This window comes from Schistocerca cancellata, chromosome 5 (genome assembly GCF_023864275.1).
Source record: "Schistocerca cancellata isolate TAMUIC-IGC-003103 chromosome 5, iqSchCanc2.1, whole genome shotgun sequence".
Taxonomy (NCBI): domain Eukaryota; kingdom Metazoa; phylum Arthropoda; class Insecta; order Orthoptera; family Acrididae; genus Schistocerca; species Schistocerca cancellata.
Genome location: NC_064630.1, coordinates 583,582,676 through 583,610,519, shown reverse-complemented (window position 1 = coordinate 583,610,519; position 27,844 = coordinate 583,582,676). Strand labels below are relative to the sequence as shown.

At 41.1% G+C, this 27,844-nt stretch overlaps 2 protein-coding genes across 4 annotated transcripts in view; one reads left to right on the top strand and one right to left on the bottom strand.

Annotated features, from left to right (window-relative positions):
- The window catches only part of LOC126188924 (uncharacterized), a 35,198-nt gene extending 23,532 nt beyond the window's left edge, over positions 1 to 11,666 (bottom strand). The window contains exons 1-3 of one of the 3 annotated variants that reach the window (XM_049930640.1): positions 11,558 to 11,666; positions 752 to 1,001; positions 467 to 664 (exon numbers count right to left, since the gene is read on the bottom strand). In XM_049930640.1, coding sequence (XP_049786597.1) covers positions 467 to 664; positions 752 to 821 — 268 coding nt within the window. In that variant the 5' untranslated portion in view covers positions 822 to 1,001; positions 11,558 to 11,666. Of the gene's footprint in view, positions 1 to 466; positions 665 to 751; positions 1,002 to 11,286; positions 11,436 to 11,557 lie in introns of those variants that run through there. The other 2 variants (XM_049930639.1, XM_049930641.1) reach the window with 2 other exon arrangements.
- Positions 11,667 to 11,708: 42 nt separating this feature from the next.
- The window catches only part of LOC126188927 (CDAN1-interacting nuclease 1), a 155,108-nt gene continuing 138,972 nt past the window's right edge, over positions 11,709 to 27,844 (top strand). The window contains exon 1 of the mRNA XM_049930648.1: positions 11,709 to 11,892. Within this exon, the coding sequence (XP_049786605.1) occupies positions 11,783 to 11,892 (110 nt within the window). The 5' untranslated portion in view covers positions 11,709 to 11,782. The remainder of the gene's footprint in view (positions 11,893 to 27,844) is intronic.

Below are 27,844 nucleotides of genomic sequence, written 5' to 3'. Positions count from 1 at the left end.
CAAGTCTTCGCACCCGAGAGGAGCTCACAAAAATTCAGTGGACTGTTCTTCCTCATGCACCCTACAGCCCCGATCTTGCACCATCGGATTTCCATATGTTTGGCCCAATGAAGGATGCAATCCGTGGGAGGCACTACGCGGATGATGAAGAAGTTATTGATGCAGTACGACGTTGGCTCCGACATCGACCAGTGGAATGGTACCGTGCAGGCATACAGGCCCTCATTTCAAGGTGGCATAAGGCCGTAGCATTGAATGGAGATTACGTTGAAAAATAGTGTTGTGTAGCTAAAAGATGGGGAATAACCTGGTGTATTTCAATGCTGAATAAAACAACCCCTGTTTCAGAAAAAAAAAAAATGTGTTGCATTACTTATTGAACTGCCCTCGTATATCAAGGGATTTTGCTTTCTGTGGGTGTTGAAAAGGTACCCACTCAATACTAATTTAGAAGCTAGTGACATACCAGGACTACTGTTAGGTGAAGCTTCTGGTGAATCCCAGATGACAGATGGTTCATGTTCAATAAACTGAGAACAATTTTGTACTTCAGTCCCAGGAGAACTGCTCTCAGTTAATACAGGTGACCTCATGTGGGAAGATGTACATTTCTGATTAAGCACACAGCTACCACTTCTGTCAGTAGTGTCTTCCTTTATAGATCCTGTTCAGAAAATATGTACCACTAAGATGATTTTCTTTTTTTTTTTTTTGCCTAGAGTTCCATGCCTTTAGGTTTATTAATTCTTACCTCTTACTGTCATCTTTTCAGATTTCCTTTTCCGTCGACTGTGATGTTTACTTTTCAATGTGTCCTCCATTGTTTAAAGTAATGTTTTCCATGCAAATAATTATATTACGGGGAAATGCTTAATAAATATGGAAATACGTTCCTCTCACAAATTGAGGAAACTGTATTGTTGGAAGTATATAAGTGAGAAAAAACTGACATTTCCCCGAACCAAGTACGGTGTGAATTATCATCAACTGAAGGTACGTTCCTGCAACATAGAAATACCAACATTCATAAGTCAATTTTTTTTTATATATTTTCGAATTGTAATGAATCACGGGCAACAAATTATGTTTGATGTTGAGGATTATGAGTATTATTTTCTCTGTAGACAGCATAACAAGACCTGACTGACCGATAACCCAAGTTGCATACGGTGACAATTTGGGACACCTCTCCCTGTCATTGCTTAATCTAATACTAATAGTTTGTCTTCATGTGATAAGTAGATGGTAGATGACGTGTAATATCTATAACATATCTGAATGACTAGTATTTATGCAGCTTAGTATTATTTTCTGATGCTATAGATACTTGATACCAGTCGGAGGCTTCGTTGTGTGATGTAATGATGCTGTGACATGACACCACAAGTGCGAACAGAAAGAGAACTGAACACTGACAGTATTTGTTTTGTGTTTGTGTGTAATATTTTAATGTATGTTGTGGTGACCTAGCCTGAAGTCTAGGTTTTAAATGTGACAGTTTGATTGTGAGTTGGCAAAGCCAATGAATATTACAACATGAGAATAGCTGTAATTCTTATGATGTCTATTTAATAAATAATGGATCTTGATGAGTCATTTATGTTTATCATTTCATCATTTGGCCAAAACTGGTGGTTATTATCAACTCTCTTCATTGAATGAGACACCATACCAATTTATTTATTCATCTCAACAATTGTTTTACTTAGTTGCCAACACTAAATTCTATATTTTCTTCGTATTTATCCTATTTCTACCTAAACATTATTTTAATGTTTCTGCAGTGATAATACTCAACTTTTACTATTACTGTTGGTGAAACTACCACCAGAATCACTATTTACTCCAACTGTCATTACTTTTACAACTGTATTTGTCATTAATCATTACTGTAGAAGAACTAATAACAACTGGTTACCTACAAGTGCAGAAGTGAAGAAAAACAATTCTATAGCTGTCATGCACCACAGTTTTATGACACAAGTTGACACTGAAGTCATTTCCAAGGACTTCAGTATAAATAATGCAATAAAATGAATTTAAGGAAGGAGATCATCCAGTCCTGTAAAACTGGTCGATAAGTTGGACATGAGGTGATTGTAGTCGAAAGAGGATGCAACTGCTAGATTGGACAGGAGATGACTGTAGTTGAAAGATGATGCCCATTTTAGTTTTCCTGAGTCTGGACAGCAGTGGCTAAAATTTATTCCTGGATTCTCTCACCAGATAACCAGCCACTGCTGACTGCAAGGGGACTCATCCTTACAGCAGACGTGTGCCTCTCATCCTGGGGTCTGGGTGACCTGCCAATCAATTCTAATCTTCCACATCTTATCCCACTTTCATCCCTGAGGATGGAACTAATAGTTCAGAAAGCTGGGATTTACTGTTTTTACTTTTAAATATTTAGATCAGCTCCTTAAGGTACGTACTGACAGCTCTTTTGTCTTTCTGCAGTTTTATAGTTTTCAGACGTGCATTTTCCTTTAGGAACAAATTAGCACCAATGTTTTTTACTCAAGGTGTCAGCCAGGGATAGCAGGAATCATTTGCTGGAAGCTGATCTGCAGGCTTACTTCTTCAGCATGTAATCTACTTCCAAAACTATAGCAAAAAAAGCTACTCAGGGGATGACTGTTACCAAGTTTTGTTTATAATAATTGAATAGGGTAGTAGATTCTGCCTTGGATTCAGTGACAGTAATTTATAAATATGGCACTGCTCAGGAGCAGGGCAACTACTGGACTGTATCTAGCACTGATATTTAGGACAAAGTTCAGCACCATGATGTGAGAAGCCAAGCCTGAGGTGATTACAGGTGATATGTTTTTTGAAAGAGTGCTGAACATCCAGTCACCTCTGTTATTATTCTTACAGCTACAAGGATGTACTCTTCTAGCAGGGCAATGCCTATAAACACGCATCTCTTGTTACATGACATGCTTAAGATGTCTGTCCATTCACATGGGGAGCATGATCACCAAAACTGTATAGCATTAAGTAGGACTATATGTGAGCAATGACAGCACAGCACTTGTTCCAGTCTCCGTTACCAGCAACATCCTTTCACCATTCAAAACAACATATGTAGGAAAAAAAGTCATTTTCCCTCAAAATCTCAAAACAATATTCAACAATTATATGATCATTTGAATGCACAAATACTGGACTGCACTGTGCCTATAGTAAGCATACACGAACTGAATTGTTGTCCAAGATAATCCATCAATAGGTAAACAACCCTGTAACTCTGACTATACACAATGTGCAGCTTCAGTAATGATTAAAATAATGAAGGACATTTACATCTTTCACAAGTTTAGTTTGCTGGGAGTTGGACGACATACAAAAATTCAGCTGCCTGCCAGGATGTATGTGCATCCTACTACTGACTCGAGTGCAAACACTGTACCAGAACCTAATCCTGCTATTAACCGTTTCTGTATAGTAAAATCATGTTACATAAAAATCAGTATTTATTTGCATTTCATAGGTTTTATCCTGAGTATCCTGGTTTCATGGGACACATTCCTTGCCTGGGGGACAATGGTTGTTGCCAATATGGTATATAATTGCACGACAATGTGTGTGTGTGCTAGGTCTCCTGAGTACACTTATAGAATAGACCAATTCTTTAGAAAAACTGGCATCTAGATGGAAATATGAGATTTTCATATACTTAGCTGGATGGTATCTGCACTGTTTTCTGTGTTTCAAGAGAATCTCAAAATTCTTCACTCCAGTTCATCTTCAGCAGCATTTTTCAGAGTATGGGTTAGTTCAATTGATTCCGTGCTTCCATAGCTCTCCTCAGGCACTGCATGTGACATATTGTCCACAATATTCAGTAGTTTTATCCGGAGTACCCTGGTTTTGTGGGACACGTTCCTTGTCTGAGGGACAATGGTTGTTGCTAATATGGTCTCTAATTGCAAGAAAATGCTAACTAGCTCTGCAGATGACGAAGAGACTGAAGAAATGTATGATGAGATAAAAGAGTTTATTCAGATAGTTAAGAGATGTGAAAATTCAATTCTGACTGGGAACTGGTCTCATGGTACACCTACAAAATCTTCTTGATGGCAAATGTTCCATGCTGATCCAGTTTTCCAACATCGGCTTTGATCACATACAGTTAGCATTCTGATATTTCGAGCTCATAAGTTAACTCTTTTCTACAAAGATTTCAGTTGTTTCTTTCTCTCTCTCTTCTGATAGGTGTCAGTAGACAGCATATGATCTGGTCAACATATTCTTAAAGAGAAATATATCAGCAGCTTCATCCATCATTCAGTAGATGGATGGGGAGCAGTTGGAGGTTTATATCCATTTCACATCTTTATCGTCTTGGGTAAAATATTCTGGAGGTAAAATAGTTCTCCATTCAGATCTCCAGTCAGCGACTACTTGGGAGGATGTCATCATCAGAAGAAACAACACTGCCATTTTATGGGTTAGCATAGAATATTAGATTCCTTAATCGGGTAGGTAGGTTAGAAAATTTTAAAAGGGAAAAGGAGAGGTTAGATCAGTGAAGTTCAGTAGCAAGAGGAACAGGACTTCTGGTCAGGTGAATTCATGGTTATAAATACAAAATCACACAGAGGCTATGCAGGAGCATGTTTAGCAATGAATCAGAAAATGGGAAAGCGGGTAAGCTACTATGAATAGCGTAGTGAACATATTATCATTGCTAAGATAGACACTATGGACATGCCCATCAAAGTAATACAAGTTTATATCCTAGCTAGCTCTGCAGAAGACAAAGGCTCTGAAGAAACGTATGATGAGATAAAAGAATTTATTCAGATAGTCCATGAACCATGGACCTTGCCGTTGGTGAGGAGGCTTGCGTGCCTCAGCGATACAGATAGCCGTACCGTAGGTACAACCACAACGGAGGGGTATCTGCTGAGAGGCCAAACAAACGTGTGGTTCCTGAAGAGGGGCAGCAGCCTTTTCAGTAGTTGCAAGGGCAACAGTCTGGATGATTGACTGATATGGCCTTGTAACAATAACCAAAACGGCCTTGCTGTGCTGGTACTGCGAACGGCTGAAAGCAAGGGGAAACTACGGCCGTAATTTTTCCCGAGGACATGCAGCTTTACTGTATGATTAAATTATGATGGTGTCCTCTTGGGTAAAATATTCCGGAGGTAAAATAGTCCCCCATTCGGATCTCCGGGCGAGGACTACTCAAGAGGATGCCATTATCAGGAGAAAGAAAACTGGCGTTCTACGGATTGGAGCGTGGAATGTCAGATCCCTTAATCGGGCAGGTAGGTTAGAAAATTTAAAAAGGGAAATGGATAGGTTAAAGTTAGATATAGTGGGAATTAGTGAAGTTCGGTGGCAGGAGGAACAAGACTTTTGGTCAGGTGACTACAGGGTTATAAACACAAAGTCAAATTAGGGGAATTGCAGGAGTAGGTTTAATAATGAATAGGAAAATAGGAATGCGGGTAAGCTACTACAAACAGCATAGTGAACACATTATTGTGGCCAAGATAGATACGAAGCCCACACCTACTACAGTAGTACAACAAGTTTATATGCCAACTAGCTCTGCAGATGACGAAGAAATTGAAGAAATTTATGATGAAATAAAAGAAATTATTCAGATAGTGAAGGGAGATGAAAATTTAATAGTCATGGGTGACTGGAATTCGAGTGTAGGAAAAGGGAGAGAAGGAAACGTAGTAGGTGAATATGGATTGGGGCTAAGAAATGAAAGAGGAAGCCGCCTGGTAGAATTTTGCACAGAGCACAACTTAATCATGGCTAACACTTGGTTTAAGAATCATGATAGAAGGTTGTATACATGGAAGAACCCTGGAGATACTAAAAGGTATCAGATAGATTATATAATGGTAAGACAGAGATTTAGGAACCAGGTTTTAAATTGTAAGACATTTCCAGGGGCAGATGTGGACTCTGACCACAATCTATTGGTTATAACCTGTAGATTAAAACTGAAGAAACTGCAAAAAGGTGGGAATTTAAGGAGATGGGACCTGGATAAACTGAAAGAACCAGAGGTTGTACAGAGTTTCAGGGAGAGCATAAGGGAACAATTGACAGGAATGGGGGAAAGAAATACAGAAGAAGAAGAATGGGTAGCTTTGAGGGATGAAGTAGTGAAGGCAGCAGAGGATCAAGTAGGTAAATAGACGAGGGCTAGTAGAAATTCTTGGGTAACAGAAGAAATATTGAATTTAATTGATGAAAGGAGAAAATATAAAAATGCAGTAAATGAAGCAGGCAAAAAGGAATACAAATGTCTCAAAAATGAGATCGACAGGAAGTGCAAAATGGCTAAGCAGGCATGGCTAGAGGACAAATGTAAGGATGTAGAGGCTTATCTCATTAGGGGTAAAATAGATACTGCCTACAGGAAAATTAAAGAGACCTTTGGAGATAAGAGAACCACTTGTATGAACATCAAGTGCTCAGATGGAAACCCAGTTCTAAGCAAAGAAGGGAAAGCAGAAAGGTGGAAGGAGTATATAGAGGGTCTATACAAGGAAGATGTCCTTGAGGACAATATTATAGAAATGGAAGAGGATGTAGATGAAGATGAAATGGGAGATATTATACTGCGTGAAGAGTTTGACAGAGCACTGAAAGACCTGAGTCGAAACAAGGCCCCCGGAGTAGACAACATTCCATTGGAACTACTGTCGGCCTTCGGAGAGCCAGTCCTGACAAAACTCTACCATCTGGTGAGCAAGATGTATGAAACAGGCGAAATACCCTCAGACTTCAAGAAGAATATAATAATTCCAATCCCAAAGAAAGCAGGTGTTGACAGATGTGAAAATTACCGAACTATCAGTTTAATAAGCCACAGCTGCAAAATACTAACACGAATTCTTTACAGGCGAATGGGAAAACTGGTAGAAGCCGACCTCAGGGAAGATTAGTTTGGATTCCGTAGAAATACTGGAACACATGAGGCAATACTGACCTTACGACTTATCTTAGAAGAAAGATTAAGGAAAGGCACACCTACGTTTCTAGCATTTGTAGATTTAGAGAAAGCTTTTGACAATGTTGACTGGAATACTCTCTTTCAAATTCTAAAGGTGGCAGGGGTAAAATACAGGGAGCGAAAGGCTATTTACAATTTGTACAGAAACCAGATGGCAGTTATACGAGTCGAGGAACATGAAAGGGAAGCAGTGGTTGGGAAGGGAGTGAGACAGGGTTGTAGCCTCTCCCCGATGTTATTCAATCTGTATATTGAGCAAGCAGTAAAGGAAACAAAAGAAAAATTCGGAGTAGGTAGTAAAGTCCATGGAGAAGAAATAAAAACTTTGAGGCTCGCCAATGACATTGTAATTCTGTCAGAGACAGCAAAGGACTTGGAAGAGCAGTTGAACGGAATGGATGGTGTCTTGAAGGGAGGATATAAGATGAACATCAACAAAAGCAAAACGAGAATAATGGAATGTAGTCGAATTAAGTCGGGTGATGTTGAGGGTATTAGATTAGGAAATGAGACACTTAAAGTAGTAAAGGAGTTTTGCTATTTGGGGAGCAAAGTAACTGATGATGGTCGAAGCAGAGAGGATATAAAATGTAGACTGGCAATGGCAAGGAAAGAGTTTCTGAAGAAGAGAAATTTGTTAACATCGAGTATAGATGTAAGTGTCAGGAAGTCATTTCTGAAAGTATTTGTAGGGAGTGTAGCCATGTATGGAAGTGAAACATGGACGGTAAATAGTTTGGACAAGAAGAGAATAGAAGTTTTCGAAATGTGGTGCTACAGAAGAATGCTGAAGATTAGATGGGTAGATCACATAACTAATGAGGAAGTATTGAATAGGAATGGGGAGAAGAGGAGTTTGTGGCACAACTTGACTAGAAGAAGGGATCGGTTGGTAGGACATGTTCTGAGGCATCAAGGGATCACCAATTTAGTATTGGGGGGCAGCGTGGAGGGTAAAAGTTGTAGGGGGAGACCAAGAGATGAATACACTAAGCAGATTCAGAAGGATGTAGGTTGCAGTAGGTACTGGGAGATGAAGAAGCTTGCACAGGATAGAGTAGCATGGAGAGCTGCATCAAACCAGTCTCAGGACTGAAGACCACAACAACAACAGTTAAGAGATGTGAAAATTTAACTGTGACTGGGAACTGGAAATCAATAGCAGGGAAATGGGAAAGGAAAAATAATATGTGAATATGGACTGCAGGAATGGAATGAAAGAGGAAGCCACCAGGTCGAATTTTGCACAGAGCATAATTTAATCATCGCTAACACTGGGTTTTGTGTGTTGAGGTCATCAGTCTGAAGAATGGCTTGACGCAGCTCTCCGCGCTGCTCTATCCTGTGCAACCATCTTCAGCTCCAAATAATTACTGCAAATTACATCCTTCTGAATCTACTTACTGTATTCATCTCTTGGTCTCCCTCAACAATTTTTATCCCCCCCCCCCCTTCTGCCCTCTTACTTCCCTCCAACACTAAACTGGTGATCCCTTGATGCCTTAGAATATGTTCTATCAACCAATCCCTTCTTCTAGTCAGATTGTGCCACAAATTTCTTTTCTCCCAATTCTATTCAGTACCTCCTCTTTAGTTATGTGATCTATCTAGCTAATCTTCAACATTCTTCTATAGCACCACATTCCAAAAGCTTCTATTCTGTTCTTGTCTAAACCGTTCCTCACCCATTTTTCACTTCCATATGTGACTATTCTCCATACAAATACTTTCAAAGAAAACTTAAGTCTGTATTCAATGTTAACAAATCTCTCTTCTCCAGAAACATTTCTCTTGGCATTGACAGTCTGCATTTTATAGCCTCTCTACTTTAGCTATCATCCGTCATTTCATTGCCCAAATAACAAAACTCATCTGCTACTCTAAGTGTCTTATTTCCTAATCTAATTCCCTCAGCATCACCTGATTTAATTAAGGCTACATTCATTTATCCTCGTGTCACTTTTGTTGATGTTCAACTTATATTCTCCTTTCAAGACACTGCCCATTCCATTCAACTGCTCTTCCAAGTTCTTTGTGTGTCTGACAGAACTCTGAAGACACCAGAAGGTTTCAGGTTGATTATATAACAGTACGACAGATTTCAGAACCAAATTTTATATCTTAAGACATTTCCATGGGCAGATGTGCACTCTGACCACAAATTATTGGTTATGAGCAGTAGATTGGCACTGAATAATTTGCAAAGAACTAGAAGATGAGACCTGGGTAAGTTAAAAAAATCAGTGAGTGTAGAGGGTTTCAGAGGGAGTATTAGGTGTCAATTGACTACCACAACGGAAAGGAATACATAGGACACAACTGTGTAGCTCTGAGAGTTGAAATAGTGAAGGCAACAGGTGATCAACAGGAAAAAAAAGACAAGACCTAGTAGAAATGCTTAGATATCATACGAGATACTGAATTTAACTGACAAAAAGAGAAAATATAAAAATGCAGCAAATTAAGGAAGTGAAAGGGAATACTAATGTCTAGAAAATGATGTTGAGAAGAAGCACAAAATGGCTATGCAGGAATGGCTAAAGGACAAATTTAAGGGTTTAAAAACATAGCCCAATTCCAGTTGGGGAATGACAGATACAGCCTACAGAAAAATTAAAGCGCCCTTTGGAGAAAAAAGATGCAGCTGTATGAATTTCAAGAGCTCAGATGGCAAACCAGAACTCGGTAAAGAAGGGAAAGGTGAAAGGAATATACTGAGGGTCTCTACATGGGAGATGAACTCAAATGCAATATTACAGAAAGAGAAGAGGACATACATGAAGACGAGGTGGGAGACATGATACTGCCAAAGAATTTGTCAGAGTGCTGAAAGACCTAAGTCGAAACAAGACCCTTGAGGTAGAAGACATTCTGTCAGAACTACTGGTATCCTTGGGAGGGCCAATCACGACAGAGGTATTCCATCTAAAGTGCAGGCCATATGAGACAGGAGAAATACCCTGAGTTTCAAGAATGTAATAATTCAAATTCCAAAGAACATAGGTGCTGATATGTGTGAATATTACCAAACTATCAGTTTGATAAGTCATGGTGGCTAAATACTAACACCATTTCTTAACAAAAGAATGGAAGCTGACCTCTGGGAAAATCAGTTCAGTTTCCAGAGAAATGTAGGAACACGTGAGGAAATGCTGAGCATATGACTTCTGTTAAAAGGTAGGTTAAAGAAAGATAAACCTACATTTATAGCATGTGTATACTTACAGAAAGCTATCGACAATGTTGATTGGAATACACTCTTTGAAATTATGAACACAGTACGGGTAAAATACATGAAGCAAAAGGCTATTCACAACTCCCACAAAACCAGGCAGCAGTTATAAGCATCAAAGGGCTTGAAAGGGAAGTGGTTGAGAAGGGAGTTAGACAGGATTGTAGCATATCCCCAATGTTATTCAGTCTGCACATTAAGCAAGCAGCGCAGGAAACCAAAGAAAAATCTGGAGTAGGAATTAAAGTTCTGGGGGAAGAAGTAAAAACTGTCAGATTTGCCAATGACTTCTTCATTTCACACAACCACTAGTAATTAAACTTCCTGCCATTAGTTTTTCCAAGGACTGTCTTCAGGCTAAGTGCAACTGTGACTGTCACTTGTTAGTTACACCAACTATGAAGTTGTTTACATAACACACACAACATAATTTATAAACCTTTTTACAACAATGCAGCAGCAAGTGTTCAGAAACTTGTATTAATTACTATCAATATGTAGGCCTCGTGATGCATGTCCCAGAAATTGTATTAATTTCATATAAACAAACAAATACTATATATCAACAGATTTTAAAAAAATCGGTCACTCATATACTGATCGCTTGGGACAAAATTACAATCCCTCCAGCTAGTTTATAAATACTTGTCACCAACAGTCTGACGATTACAAAACTTTAACACATACAGTATCAACACGAGTAAACAACCACTATCTTATATCTTTAATTATTCTGATAGAGACAGTATTAGATTTACATCATAAAGGCGCTTGATTTATTTTTACGTCAGCTCTTAATGTATTGCCTAGAATAAAGTGACTGAAGCCGCAAGAACCTCCCACTGATCAACACACAAAATATGGAAACTGACAGATGAAAGTAATGTAAATGGCACTACTCTCAGTTTACATGCAAGTATGTACATTTGCCAAGATCAATGGTTATGATGTAGCTGTATGCCGAAATTAGCAATCCAATTATCGAGTATTGGCTTCGTTCACTGAATGAATATTTGGTTTTGTCACTCTTCGTAAGTGCGTTAGTATCATGACATACACAAACCTAAAACGTGTAATTCATCAATGAACTTAATAGAAGCTAATCGTCACTAGTCAAACTAGTTCTTGCTTTAACCAAAGCAGTAGCACATTGGCTGTCACAAAATGATAAACACACGATCAAATTTTATACTCCAGCTACTGTATGTATACTATAACTTACCTTTCTGTGGCGACAGAATAGCCACTACTACGATAAGCTTCCGAAAAACGGATAGGTATGGTAACTGAGGTGAAAGCAAATAGTTATTATAGTTTTACACAATTTTTATTACCAGAAAATGTTTATTGCTCCCTTGTGCTCTCAATTCCTGTGATCTGCACTACGCTGTTTAAATTCCTAACACATACGAAACAAGCTCAGCACACCTACAGCTTTGTTTTCATCACTGGGAGACAGTAGAGCAACGAAGTTGCATCGTCGTTCTGGGCCGGTGATGGAAGCGTGTTTACATGGTTCGCTGTTTGTGTTTATAGTGTAGTAATATTGGGGCAGGAAAATGAAACTTGAAATTTATAACGAAATAATTAGTATTATAAGGGAGTATGATGGGGCTAAGGTATGCCCGTGGCGGGAAGTGAATTCTATTCTTAAACAACGATTTCCAGAGTAAGTTACTGTCAGTTCTGTAATTTTCATCGTAAAAAGCTTTCAGACTCATATACACCGCATAAAAGTAAAAGACTCCTCCTTTTGTTGCTGATTATGTTGCTTACACGCGAAACCAATCAGTGGCCTTAGACGATGTGGAAAAATAAATAAATTTAAAAAAAAATTACTGGTTCATTGATACTACGCATTTTTTCGTTGCAGCTGCGTTAAGGTGTGTTATTACTGGGAAATTCGCTAGGTGCAAACTGTGTTTTCAGAGGGCAGAAAAAAGCAATCGGATGGATTCAAGGATTGAGTCCGAGAGAGTCCTGTAAGAAACATTTTAGTCGTCTCAGTGTAACGACAGTCACAAGTTTCTCTGTGCATAGTTGCTTAATGTGTCTCAAAGAAAATATATAGAAAATTTATCCCGAAAATTAAAGTACATTTAGACAAGAAACAATTGTATGTTAAATCTGTCATTTTGAATACCGTCACTGACCCCTAGTAATTCCAAGCACCTTAGTCTTAAGATATATGATAAACTGCCACAATCAGCAAAAATACTCTCTCTAAGTAAATTTAAGATAGTATTAGAGTTTTGGTTTAAAAATAGGGTATACTATTCAGTGGAAGAATACATTTGTACCAACTTGAGAGGGACGAAACCCTAATTACTACAAAGTGAAGAGTATCATAGCTGTATAGTTACTCAAGTCATATGGGTCGCAAGCAATTGACAACATGAAAATAGTCAATGTCCTTCAAGGTATACAATGTCCGTCCAAATAATTCACACAAGTTCATATGGATCACAAGTAATGACTCTTCTAATGCCTCTCCTCTAGTGGGTGGTTTCTAGTCTGCGTCTGTTAGTGCCGGTCTGCTAGTGCGCATCTTCTACTGTCTGGCCGAGGCTGGCAGGAGTGGTGCTTATAGTCTTTTTGGATAGAGTCCACTCCTGTTGTGGTGCAGTCCTAGTCAGTGTACTATTGGCTGACGTCGTCTCACAGTCTTCTCTGCTCTTGGGTTCTTCATCTTCGTGCCAGCACTTGTCATTACGCCGGAACACTCCGCCCATGAATGTGACAGAATGTCGTCGCGAAGGGAGTGCGACCACGGTGGGGGAGGCAGGAGTGTGAGCACATCGCAGGATCGAAAGGTGTGGCTACAGGGGACGTCAAGTTTCTGGTCGTACCCTGCCATCCGGCCTTTGCTCTGGCAGAAATGTCCCCTGGGAAACAACCATAACGGTACACGTCCACCTCCTGACACCATAAACCAGATGAAGAAGGCGGTGACTGCAGCAGTGTGGGTGGGTCCAGCTCCATCGATAGGATGAGAGGAGGCGAAAGCTCCTTTTCCATGGGGTCATCCTGCAGTGTCATGATGACACCCTCTGGTGGCTGCAGTGGCTACACTGTCCTCTGGATCCGTGAATCTGGGGGAAGAGCCACCGAAAGATCATCTTGCACATGATGGAGGCGAAGTTGATTTTGGTGTCAGCAAGCCATTTGGACCTGAAATAAGAAACATTCAAGTGCCAAGTCGACAGACGATCTCGCCTCATGCCCATCATCTGCTGCTGCTAAAAACCCAGTAAAAGACAATATAATGCAGTGCGAAGTGATACTTGTGGCATTTCTTTGGCACTGGATGCTGAGGAGGGTGGAGCTGTTGGACCTGTGTCCGATGGCGGTGGCTGTGAAGCAATTCCGCTGGTGATGGTCCATTTCATGGGTGCAAACGATAGGAGGTGAGAAACAGTTGCAATGCTTGATCCATGGTGTGTGCAGAGCGAAGTTTTGTCATCTGCTGCTTGAAGATTCTGACAAAATGTTCCACTTCACCATTTGGCTGCGAATGGAATAGTGCACTGGTTAGATGCTGTATGGCATTGTGTTCACAGAAAGTTTCAAATTCATTTAATGTGAACTGAGGCCGTTGACTGCCACTATATAACTTCAGTTAAACCTTCAAGGCAAAAAATAGAGGACAGCACATGAATTGTGCTACGTGATGTCATCGATTTCATTGGCACAGCAAAAAGAAACTTGCTATACAAGTCAACCCCAATCAACCAACTAGTGTTCCAAAAAAGTCCTGCAAAGTCTATGTGCACATATTGCCATGGTAATTGCGACTTAGGCCAAGGAGATAATGTTTGTGCTGACACGGACTGATTTTCCGCACATGTGTGACACTGTGATGTCATCTGTTCTATTTGGGTGTCTATACCCTGCCAAGTACAGTGTCGACATGGTAACTGTTTCGTACGAACAATCCCCCAATATCCTTGGTGAAGTAACTGCAACACTTCATTTTGCAAAGCTGTAGGGATCAACACATGTGACAGTCCATTGCCATTTTGTACAAGAACCACATTGAGGCTATGCCGATGGGCAGAGTATCAACGCACTACAGAGTTTTTTATGCTGTGCAAGGAATGAGGCCAAGATGTGCAAATGAATTTTAGAAAATGTTCAAATCTGAATCAGCTTCTGTGACCTGTGCAATTTTCCTGTAGTTCAACGGAAAAGATTGAAGCAATACAGAATCATGAGCATCAATGTAACAAGAAGATGCAGCAGAAGTGTCAGTATGTGTGTCGGGCCAATCGGAAGATGTGGAAGTGTGTCCGCATTACCATGTTCAGCTGTCAGACGATACACAATCTCATACTGGTATTGAGACAACAACAATGTCCATCTTTGCAATTTGTGGGCAGTTTGTACAGGGACCAGTTTCGTTGGATTAAACAAGGACTGAAAAGGCTTGTGATCCATTACTAAGTAGAATTTTCTACCATGCAAATAGTGGTGGAGGGTCGACCAAAGGTTCCAATCCCATCCGTCGGATTTGACCAGCGACGTAAGGCTATTGTGGTGTGTGACATCATAGTGGTGCGGAGTTTAGTTTGTGAGTGTGGCATGTTTGTAGGTGTCATTATGTTGCGGTTCGTGGTGCCCTCTGGTGGTGTGTTAGGGGTTTCCTGTTGTGTGGTGTAATGGGTTCAGCTTGGTCTTACTGATTATAGTGGCTGGTTCGCGTTTTGGCTATGTTTCGAGCGGAACTGGTTTCAGTGGGTTAATGATTTAGTGGTTTTGTGTGAAAGTTATTGTAATGCTGTTCACTGTAGGTAATCTGTTAATGTGAGTAGGCCTAAATGAATTTGTTGTTGGTCTTGTTAGGTATGTATATGACCGATAAAATAAATAATGTGCAACTCCATGCTATGATGGGCACGACTTAGTTGGAGCTGATCAAATTTCTACAGCTTTTTGGGTTGATTGCGGAGGTGGTCAAGTGTGCTGTTTGTGGGAAGGAAATGACGTTGGCAAAAGTTTCGGCGTCTCGAACCAGGGACAGTTATATGTGGCGGTGCCATAGTGATAACCTATGGCGCTCCGTACATCACAGTTCCTGGTTTGAAAAGTCTAGGTTGGGAATGCGCAAGATTGTGTTGTTGGTGTATTAATTTTGTTGTAGATCCTCTCAAAGTTTTTGCACGCATGAGACTGGCGTGAGTGAGAGGAGTGTGCTTGACTGGTTTTCGTTTTGCTATGAAGTATGTTCTAAGTTTTTTAAGTACAGGGATAAGTTGGGTGGGCTTGGGGTTGTGGTGGAGGTGGACGAGTCGCAGTTTGGGAAAAGGAAGTATGGGAGGGGTAAGTCTGTGGTTGGTCTCTGGGTGTGGGGGGCTGTTTTACCGGGGGGTGGGTGTTCGGAATGTGTTTTCAGGGTTGTGGTCTAAGGCGTGATTAATGGGGTTAATTGAGGAGTTTATAGAACCAGGTTCCACTGTAGTTTCCGATGCTTTTTCTTCTTATAGGGGGGTTGGGTGAGAGGGGGTACAATCATTTAGTTGTTAACCATAGTTTAGAGTTTAAAAATTATGAGACGGGGACTTGTATGAATACTATAGAGGGGATGTGTGAGGCCGTTGAGTCAGTTCTTGGGAAGGGGAAGAGGCGTTCTTCCAACCATCAGTCTCATTTAGATGAGTACTGTTGGCGGAAGAGTGTCCTTGAGGGCTATTGTTTTTTTAAAAAGGGCTATTAATAAGATGTACAGGCGTGTGTGTGTGTGTGTGCGCGTGTGTGTGTGTGCGCGTGTGTGTGTGTGTGTGTGTGTGTGTGTGTGTGTGTGTGTGTGCGAGCGCGCGCGCATGCGTTTGTTTGTTTGTTTGTGCCATGTGTGCCTGTGTGTGATTGTGGTGGTTAGTTAGGGTGATTTGGGTGGGTGGTTGTGGGGGGGGGGTTTAGTTGTTGATACTGTTTGTAGGGGGGGGGGGGTTGGTTTGTTATTTAGTTGTGGAGGATCTGCAGTTTTTGTTGAGTTGTAGTGTGTGATTGAGATTCTTTTTTATTTTGTGTTTGGTTATTGTTTATGGGTATTTTATTCTGGGGTGAGGGGGGGAAGTTGGATTGGGGGGTGGTGTGTGTGTGTGTGTGTGTGTGTGTGTGTGTGTGTGTGCGCGTGTGTGTGTGTGCGCGTGTGTGTGTGTGCGCGTGTGTGTGTGTGCGCGTGTGTGTGTGTGTGTGTGTGTGTGCGAGCGCGCGCGCATGCGTTTGTTTGTTTGTTTGTGCCATGTGTGCCTGTGTGTGATTGTGGTGGCCGACCTAGGTTGCAGCACCAGAACTGTGTTGTGGTAAGTTTTTATTTTTGTTCTTAGTGTATTTGTTGTGTGTTGGGGTCGAGGAAGTGTTCCATTACAATGTGTGGTTGTGGCTGTGGGTGTTCCAGTATTGGGAGTTGCTGTTGAGCTATATAGGTCAAGGGAAGTGTTCGATTCCAATTTGTGGTTGCTGTGTGTGGTCCGGTATCGGGACTTGCTGTTGAGTTATATAGGTCAAGGGAAGTGTTTGATTCCAATTTGTAGGATGGGGAGCTGCTGTTGAGCTATATAGGTCAAGGGAAGAGTCCGATTCCAGAGGAAATTGTGTTTAGTGGAATTTGGGGAGTTTTGTGTGTTTTTTTTTTTTTTCGTCGTTTTGTGTGGTTTGGTATGGGGTCATGTGTCTAAATTTGTTTATATTTATTTTGTCCCCACCCAAAAACCTCCGATTTCCCACACTTGACCCGTTAGTCTCATTAGGTTTTTTGTGGAACGTGTGTGTGTTGGTTTTTCAATATATTTTCATGTTTGTAGTCATGTTTACGTAATTACATCATAGGTGCCATATGGGAGTCATAGTGTATGGTCGTTGCCACCATATTTGTGATGTCATGGGTCAAAGCAGACAGGTGGAATCGGACGCTTCTGTATTTCCGTGGTGGAATCTGGTGACACCATACACAATAACCAAAGCCTCTTTCACAGTTAGGGAATAGTTACTCTGAGCTCTGGACAATACTTTTGATTCAAAGCAATAGGTCTGTCTTCATTATCAGTTCTGTGCAAAAGCACTGCACTGATTCCGTAAGAGGAAGCATCAACTTGCAATACAGCTGGTTTGTCAGGATCAAAGTAAATTAAGCATCGATCACTGCATCTTTAGTTTCGAAAAGCTACTTGGCATTCATTTGTCCAAACAAAGCAGACATTCTTTTGATGCAAGCAATGCAATGGAACCACGATTTGTGCAGCATTCGGTATGAACTTAATATAATAGTTCATTTTCCCTTAGACTGACTGCAATTCTGTGAATTTGCAAGGAACTGGCAAATCTCATATGGCTAACAAATACGACTGAAGAGGATGAGCACCCTGACTCTTTATGTCGTGACCAAGATACTGCAATTAAGGTTTAAAAAAAATCACACTTATCCAGTCTACACTTTAGTCCTGAATCGGACAACACACAAAAAAAGCACATAAATGTACACTATGTTCTTCAGGTGTGTGAGATGCTACAGCAGTATCATCCAAATAGTTTGAACAGTTTCGTATTTGTGCAGTTAGCTGTTCCAAATAGCAGTGGGAAATGGCAGGTGTGAAAGCACTGCCAAAGGGCAAATGCAAAACTTAAACAAGTCCAAATGAGTATTCACTACACACACTTTTTGAGATTCTTCATCGAGCGATATTTGAAGATACGCATCGCGCGAATCAATTTTTGAAAAGTAGCGTCCAGTGCCTAATGTGCCCATGAGATCCTCTGGTCATGGCAATGGATAAGTATCAATTACAGTTTGTGGGGTGGCCGTAGACAAAGTCAACACAGAGGCGAATGTGACCTGAAGATTTGGGGAGCAAAACCAGTGGACTTGGCCATTGGCTAGCTTATGTGGGTGCAATAGCTCCGCTGTCTTGCAATTCTTTAAGTTCACCTGCAACTTTGCCCCATAATGCAATGGGAACAGCAAAATTTTTGGTTAAGCATTGTCTTGATATGTGCAACAAAATTGTTAGTCTAGCCTAAACCTTCAGAAAAAAGTTCTGGGAATTCTTTTAGCAAACTAGCTTCACTGCCTTTTTGCATGGAATGCAGACACTGACAACACACTATCCTGAATGTTAAAGCCAAACAGATCAAATGCATCAAGACCAAATATGTTCTCACACTCGTGTGATTTGAGCACCATAAAAGTCACTGTTCGCCTATGTGAGTGATACATGGCAGGCAGTGTACATTTTCCGAGAATGGGAATGTCTTGTCCATTATAAACTTTCAGTTGCATGCTAGTTTTAGACAGAGTGGGGAGCGTAACAGTTCATATGTGTGACAATTTAGCAATGTGACTGAGGCATCCATGTCCAACGCAGTTTCCCACAAAGAAGTAAATGAACAAATAGTTTGTTCGACTGGTGTAACACTGAAGAAACTGCTCATGTGCCAGTTTTGCTATTGTCTGTTGCAGACTTTTAATATATGGCATTAATGACATGGACCTTGTGACTAGATTTTTGTGAGTGGACCGAATCCTCATGTTGGTTCCGTTGCAAACATACCGATTGTACACGTCCTTTCCCACCACAAGCATAACACTGAGCTTGTCGGGAGGGGAAGTCTTGGCGTTTGTGACATGAATAACACCGAGGGCAAGACTTAATTCTGTTCGTCTGTGTAGCAGTGTGAAGTGTTGTTTACTCATCGTGGTTAGTGCATGCTGCCACTGAATGGGCTGACTGCAAACAAGGGACTCAGCCTGACAAATAGCTGGTTGCTCAAATTTATCAGCCAACAGGGCAGAATCATACTGATCTAGTATTTGCAGTACCTGCTGAAATGATGGATTGGAGTGTTTCAAAATCTGTTCTCTAAGTGTGACATCAGTTTCATTGAACATGATCGCATCATGCAACATGACATCTGAATATAAAGTGCCGCAGGCACATTTGATTTTGCATTTCCTTGTCATACCCTGCAAAAATATTACCCACTTGTGATAAGTTTGTCCTGACCATTTTTTACAAGTAAAGAATTAATACGTAGCTGCTATCACATTCACTTGTTGGTCATAATAGTAGTTAGTGACTGTACCACTTATTCATAAGTAAGTTCATTTGGAGTGGCATTAAGAAATAACTTCTGAGTTAATCGGAACACTGCACTTTCTGCAGTGGATAATAGATAGGTTTTCACAGTACCTGGTACATTGTGGGCAAGTATGTGTGCTTTCAGCTGTTGGAACCACTCGAGCCATTCCTTGTCTTCTTCACGAAACTGGTGAAAAGGCAGTGTAGCAGTAGGTGTTGCTGTAGGTGGTGCTTGTTTTGATGGACGCGCAGTGTTGGCAAGTTGCTGCTGCACTATCTTCAGTAGTGTAGATATCTGCTGTGTCTGGAACTGAAACACCTGCATTAGCTGTGTGGCATCTAACATTTGTGGCTTTGACACCTGAGCAGGGGGCAGGATGGAGGGTGGGGGGGGGGGGGGGGAAGTATTTTGGAAGACAGATGCAGCAAACAGACAAAGCAAGCAAGCAAGCCAAAAAAAGACAAAAGCAAAGAAAATTTCTGCAGTGCCCACCTGAAACCTCTGATTAGTAAAAACGACAAGAAACTGTTAACGAAAGGAAACGCTGCTGCAAAGTAAAGACCAGAGAGAATTAAGGCTCCACCAAACACAAAACAAAATTCCGTGGCAGTGAGGCACTGAGTTTGTCATGTAACTCGTCACCAATGTGGCGTCCTGCCCACTCATTTCTTATATTGTGCCTAAAAGATGCTGATTTCTCGGGTAGTTAAACAACAATTCAAGCGAATCACATTAATGGTTTTTATTACAATAAAATAGATTGACAATAATTAGCTTTGGGTTGCAAGCAATTGACAACATGCAAACTATCAATGTCCTTCACTATATACAATGTCCATGCGAATAAGACACACAAGTTCATATGGATCATAAGTAATGGCTCTTCTAGTCTGGGTGGGACTATTTGTGCTGGTCTGCTAGTGCGCATCATCAACTGCCTGGCCGAGGCTGGCAGGAGCGATGCTTGTATTCTCTTCAGATAGAGGCCATTCCTGTCGTGGTGCAGTCATAGTCAGTGTACTATTGGCTGACGTTGTCTCACAGCCTTCTCTGCTCGTGCATTCTTTGTCATCATGTCGGTGCTTGTCGTTATGCCACGACAATTTTAAGTGACAAAGCCAGTTGCACGGTAAACATGGGAAGGCTTATAAGTAAATATCAAACGTTTATCAAATAATGGAAAATCCAGGATGGATGTGTGGCTTCAGCTGCCAGAGACTGCAGTCTTGTGTGTGAGTTGCATTTGCGTGAATGTGTGTGTGTGTGTGTGTGTGTGTGGTCTATTTTTGGCAAAGGCCGAAAGCTTATTTGTAACAGTCTTTTTGTTGTGCCTATCTGCAACTCAGCATCTCCGCTATAGCATGAGTAGCAACTTTTCATAATATCAAACATTTAAATTATTTATTCCTAGAATATACCTTTTTTTTGTCGAGGCTTATATTTCCGAGGATCTAAATTACTTCAAGCCATAGACAAGATGACTATTGGAGCAAGATTGTGACTGATTCGACATACCCCCTTTCCCATAAACAAAAAATTGCATCTTTTATGGTGAACCAACTGTTAATGGGTAATTGAGTCCCTAAAAAATAGCGTTACTTTCAATAACATGTTTAATTTGGCATTGAGAATTGTATATACTGAGTATAAATGCTTAACATTATGTTTGTTTACTGTCTGATAATTTTCATTTGGCAGTTTGCCACATTTGAAAGATTTATAGACCAAAGAGCTTGAAAGTACTGAACAACTTGAAATACAAATTCAGTCCCAGCTTGGTTGTTAATGCATATTTGTATCTCATCTAGACTGACGTAGTTGAAAACCATATGTGTTACTCATAATCAGAAAAAAGAAAGAAAGACTAGCAAAAATGTTGAAGCTGGTGAGGGCTCCACTTGTTATCAGTTAGTAACTCATGGTGTGTAATTTATAGGCCCTGTATCCTTTAGTAAAGCCACAAGTACAAGACATTCTGGACATTTGTTTATTTCCCAATGAAGTAAAATTACTTGAAACAACTGTGAGTGACAATGGCATTTGGGAATTGCCCAAAGTTGGACTCCATCTGCATACATATATTTCAAACCTGTGTGAAGTGCACAGCAGAGGGCTCTTAGCATTGCATTGCATGTTAGAATTTCTTCCCATTCCAGCTGCATATGGAGCATCATAAGAATGACTGCTTAAATGCCTGTGCATGTGTGCTGTAATTAATGTAATCTTATCTCCACTATCCCTGTGACAATGATATATAGAGACTGAACATTATCTTTGGTTTCATCAATGCTTTCGTGGAATTATTGGCACGTCTTCAAGAGTCTTGCCAAGTCATGCGTTTCTAACATTTCCATGATACTCTTCCTCAAGTCAGACAAATCTGGGATCATTTGTGCCACCCTTGCTTGTATACATTCGTTGCACCCCAGTTAGTCCTATCTGATATGGGTCCAACACACTTGAACAATATTATGAAGTGGGACTCAAGATGGGATGCACAAGTGATCTGTAAGCTATTTCTTTTGTGGACTGCTTTTTCCATTATCCTGCCAATGAAATGAAATTTGCTACACATCTTTCCTTCAGGTAAACTTGTGGGGTCATTGAAATAGAATGATATATCCGTATAAATTGTTACACCCAGGTAAATTTACTTGTATGAGCTGACTGATTCCAATTGTGACTCATTGATGTTATGTTCATAGGATACTATTTCTCTAAATTTTGTGAAATGCATTTCTGGACACGTGAAAGAAGTTGCCAATCTTTACATCACTTGTCAGAATTGAGCTGGATGTTTGTACATTTTTTCAGATAGCACTTTTTAATATAGATAAATACATATTTTGCAAAAGTCCAAACTTACTATAGTCTTGTAAGTGAAGTCATTAATATAGAAATGAACAAAAACAGTCCCAACACACTTGCCTGGGACACACCTCAAGTTACTTTTACTTCTGTAGATGACTGTCCATCCAAGATAACAAGTGTTCTCCCTCCAAAAAATTCTCTGTCTAGTCACAGAATTTATTTGATACCCATTATACTCATACTTTTGTTATAATTGTTGGTATTGCACAAAACCAAATGCTTTTTGAAATTAAAGAAATACAGCATCCACTTGATTGCTTTGATTTGTGGCTTTCAAGATGTCATGTAAGAAAATCATAGGTATTTATTCTGTTTTGCATAAACAGTGTATTTGGACTTCATGCTGAATTGCATGAAGGTGGTCATTCTGTTCAAGAGACCTCGTTGGTTATTCTGTTCAAGATACCTTATTATGTTTGAGCTCAGAATGTGTTCTAGGATTCTACAATATACTAACATCCATGGGATTGGACTGTAGTTTCATGGATCACTTGTGATAACCATCTTAGTAGCGAAAGTGATCCAATCACTGGGTATAGCTGTTTTTATTTTCTTTTTTTCCAACTGAATATACCGATACCAGATGTTGGTTGTGGCCCAGGACGTAATAATGTTGTGGCATGTGACATGCATATGCAAACATGAAGAGAACAGAATACTGACAGTCTTTCCTTGGGTATATTTTATTTTTTGGAATGGAGGTTGTAATGACCAAGTGATTGTAGTGCAGCCTGAAGTATAGGATAGGCAGAAAGATGAAAATTTGGCTGTGAGTGAGTGAAGCCAAGAAATATAAAAAACAACCTTATCTGTGGTGATACACTGATCCATAGTGTAGCTCAGGGCCTGTTACCTGAATCATCAGTTCTTCGTAGTTTTTAGAGCATGCAGTTAATAACATTTTGTGAGATGTCATGTCACATGGGACCACTTTCAAAACCATATTATCCCATTCAGTTGTTGGATTACTGTTTTCCCCACTGATGACAGTATGTTTGGGAAACATCTACTATAAGTTGACGATTTCTCCAAAATTTTCAGTTATGTGCTTAGGTGAGTCTGATGTTGATAGAAGTTTGCACATCATGCAGCTAGTCTGATGTATTTAAAAAAAAAAAAAATTTCATTTTTGATTGTAATACCCTCCTGTAATGTTCAAATAGAGGTCATTGTGGCGTAGAAGCTAGTTAGGATTGTCAGTATAGCAAAAGTTTTTTGTTCCTCCAGAGCGTGATTTGCTGCCAACATGCACACTACACACCCTTTGTTGGAAACCAATAGAGAGGATCGTTAGAGGATCATTTAGTAATCGTGAAAGCGTTATGGAGATGATAGATAGACTCCAGTGGAAGCCTCTGCAAGAGAGATGCTCAGTAGCTCGGTACAGACTTTTGTTGAAGTTTCGAGAACATACTTTCACCGAGGAGTCAATCAGTATATTGCTCCCTCCTACGTATATCTTGCAAAGAGACCATGAGGATAAAATCAGAGAGATCAGATCCCACACAGAGCCATACCGACAATCTTTCTTTCCATGAACAATACAAGACTGGAATAGAAGGGAGAACCGATAGAGGTACTCAGGGAACCCTCCGCCACACACCATCAGGTGGCTTGCGGAGTATGGATGTAGATGTAGATGTAGATGTAGAGAGTGTGGGAGGGAAATTGCATATTAACTGCTGGCCACCATCTGATGCTCTGGCTTTGGCTTTCAGCCAACAAATATTTGATGACTTTCCTGCTCCTTTCTTCTTGTACTTTGTTATGGCACTGAGTGTCTTTGTATGATCTCCGTGACTGGTTACAACTTCCCAAACCAACCTGATAAAAACATTTTTGTTCTGAACAAGTAATAAACTCCCTTTGTTACTTATGAGACTTTATAGTTCAGTTGCCCCTAAAGAGGCCCCACACCATGCCTGTCCTGATTACATCCCTTCTTCTTCTGTACAAAAAGACCCAATTACAAGTTTTTGGCTACCATTGATAATGAGTCTTGCCCAGACAACCTCACATGCAGCTTCAGTTTCTGTCTTGTTAGAGCTGAGTTTCTTGTTTGCTGTGATGAATACACCTCCTCCATTCCATATTAGCCTTTCCTTTTGATCCATAAGTAACTTATATTTACTCAAAAAATGCACTGCTGTTAATTTTTGCAACTCTCTGTACCTGGTATGTGCTGTGCTGTTTTTAGGACTACTTCAAACTTTGAGACTTTATTGCAAATGCTTCAGTAGTTGATCACCAGGGTTTTAATAATTTCATTTGTGGCCTCATACAGCTTTCCTTATGATAGCATTAGGTGCAGACCATATTGCTGTTCTCAACTCAGATTGGAGTTGCTGTCACCATTTGATAAAAGAGGCCCAGAATTATCTTGAAATTGTAACTGTACAAAACGAACTGCATCCCAGCCTATATTTTTTAACACTGTATTTTATAATGGTTCAATGTAATTTGGGTCTAATCAGGGGTACGTTGACTACTCAGCGATATTCTCGTAACCGACCTTCAATATTTGTTTACCTGATGAATTCACAATATCCAGTCGAGAACAGTAGGAGAAGTTCACATCACTGGGTCAAGTCAGATGCTGCTATGCCATTTAGTTCTTTATATGCACTGACTGCTTGGACAACCTTCAGGCTGTCCAGAGCATGTTCCCAAAATGTCCATAGGCTCAGATCATTCAGGACATCCTTCTTCACCTAGGGGTGGAAAGGAGGTATTATTTTTGTAGGTACTATTTCATTAGGGAAATAGGGGTCCAAATGAAGCAGCTACTGACACCTTCACAAGAAAAACTGTGGCACAATTAGACATTCCTGTATATGGCATCACTTCACTGTTAAGGCACAGGATCATGTGTCACTGACAGGAAGGATGCATTATGTTGAAATACAACAATCTGCTGTTGATAAGTCAACAACCTGACTGTAGTGTTCTTATGCTTTCACATAAACTACTGCTCTACACAACATGTGGAACTTCTCTATTGAGAGGAAACAGCAGTTTGTGTTGTATAGATGTCTTACACATTTTAATACCTATCTTCATATACATTCTGCAAACCACTGTGAAGTGCGTGGCAGAGGGTGCAACCCAATATACCAGGATTTGGGTTTCTACTCAGTCCATTCATGTATGGAGTGCAGGAAGAATGATTGTTCAGATGCTCCTGTGTGTGTTGTAATTAATCTAATCTTCTCCTCATGATCATTGTGTAAGCGAAACAAAAGAGGTTGCATTATATTACTAGAGTCATTTCCCCTGCGTGTCTGGGGGTCAGAATAGGCCCAAGGTATTCCTGCCTGTCGTACAAGGCGACTAAAAGGAGTTTCACGTATTTCGGTCTTTATGTGATGGTCCCCTGTAGGGTTTGACCTCCATTCTTCAAAATTTCCCGAAGAGCGAGCCAATTGGGGAAGGCTGCCTTACAAGGAGCCTCGTGTACATCGTGCATTGAGATCTTCAGCCCGCTTTCTCGTCGTCGCATTGCAGTCCTGCCCATTCTCCATCTCTTGGGCGAGGACACCTTCCTGGGTGCGTTTTCCACCATGCACTACACATTGTCAATTTCTGTGTCGACGATGACCATGGTGACCATGGACTTCTTTGCACCTGATATCCAACACCATAGCCAGTCCGTTGTGGTGGGGCCGCTGTGTACCCTGTTGGTTGTAGCCCCCTGACCACACAAGGATCGCTCTGCTGATGCCTGTGCCGTTAACTCCCCATGTATGCCAATGGGTAGACGCTCATCCCCCTGGGGCATTGGGACTCCTGGCAATGGCCTTTGCTGCAACTGGATGGCACCCGTGGGGAGGACCCCTGGTCGGAGTGGGTGGCATCAGGGCAGATGACACGCGATGAAGCGTAGTCATCAGCTCTTGCTGGTGGTGAAACACCAGCAGTCTCTAAGTGATCACGAGCTCAATTCAACGCACAGAAGTATGACCCTAAATCGTTCCCCTCCCTGGCCACACTATGGGAGGATGGCAGCGGATCTTGTTCGCCCCGGTACTTTGTATGTTCGAGAGCTGATGGGGAATCTTTCATGACGATGAAGCCTCAGTTTTTTGATGAGCATTTTGAGGACAGGTTCGGGGAGCTGGAGGGCTTGTCCAAAATGAGATCTGGGTCAGTCTCGATCAAAACAGCACCCTCTGCCCAGTCATGGGAGTTACTCACTTGTGACAAACTGGGGGATGTTTCTGTAACCATCATACACCATAAGAGCTTAAATATGGTCCAGGGTATCATATTTCACAGAGACCTTATTTTGCAGTCCGACAGTGAGCTGTGCACCAATTTAGAGCGGCGAGGTGTACATATCGTCTGGTGTGTCCACCGGGGTCCAAAAGACAATCAGGTTGCCACCGGTGCATTCATCTTGGCCATTGAGGGTGATACATTGCCCGAGAAGGTCAAGGTGATGGTCTACTGGTGTTATGTAAAGCATTATATCCCTCCCCCTATGCTGTGCTTTAAGTGCTGGAAGTTTGGCCATATGTCTTCCCGCTGTACTTCCAGCGTCACATGCCAAGATTGCGGACGCCCATCACATCCCAATACTCCATGTACCCCACCTCCCATCTGTGTCAACTGCGGAGAGCACCATTCGCTTTCATCTACATCTATACTCCGCGAGCCACCTTACGGTGTGTGGTGGAGGGTACTTATTGTTCCACTATCTGATCCCCCCTTCCCTGTTCCATTCACGAATTGTGCGTGGGAAGAATGACTGCTTGTAAGTCTCCGTATTTGCTCTAATTTCTCGGATCTTTTCGTTGTGATCATTACGCGAGATATATGTGGGCGGTAGTAATATGTTGCCCATCTCTTCCCGGAATGTGCTCTCTCGTAATTTCGATAATAAACCTCTCCGTATTGCGTAACGCCTTTCTTGAAGTGTCCGCCACTGGAGCTTGTTCAGCATCTCCGTAACGCTCTCGCGCTGACTAAATGTCCCCATGACGAATCGCGCTGCTTTTCGCTGGATCATGTCTATCTCTTCTATTAATCCAACCTGGTAAGGGTCCCATACTGATGAGCAATACTCAAGAATCGGACGAACAAGCGTTTTGTAAGCTACTTCTTTCGTCGATGAGTCACATTTTCTTAGAATTCTTCCTATGAATCTCAACCTGGCGCCTGCTTTTCCCACTATTTGTTTTATGTGATCATCCTCGCCTGACTGCAGGATTCTCCAGAAAGAAAGGAAAATAATGGAGTACAAGACCCTGGACAGACTAACCTACACTCAGGCTAAGAGAAAATTTGAACGCCTGCATCCTGTGCGTATGACATCGTCTTACATTGCCGCTACAACAGTTCTGGCACCATCAGCTCCACCAACCCAGGTCACCACTCAGAGCCGGAAGACTACACCTGCCCCCTTGATGGTGGGGGGCATTTCCCTCCCTGTTGCTCCTGCACCACCTGCTTTGGGAGCAACACCTCACCAACCATTGAGAACATCTGTTCCCACTTATAAGCTGGAGAAACGTAAGTCTTATTCAGCTTCTCTCGCTAGGAAGAGGTCCCTTGGGTCACTCTCTTCCCAGGTTTCTTCTAGTGGGAAAGACAACATCCACCAGTGGCTGAAGAGCCCAAAAGCAGCTGGTTGTAGGGCTTCATACTCATCCTCAGTCCCGGAGACTGAGCCAGTG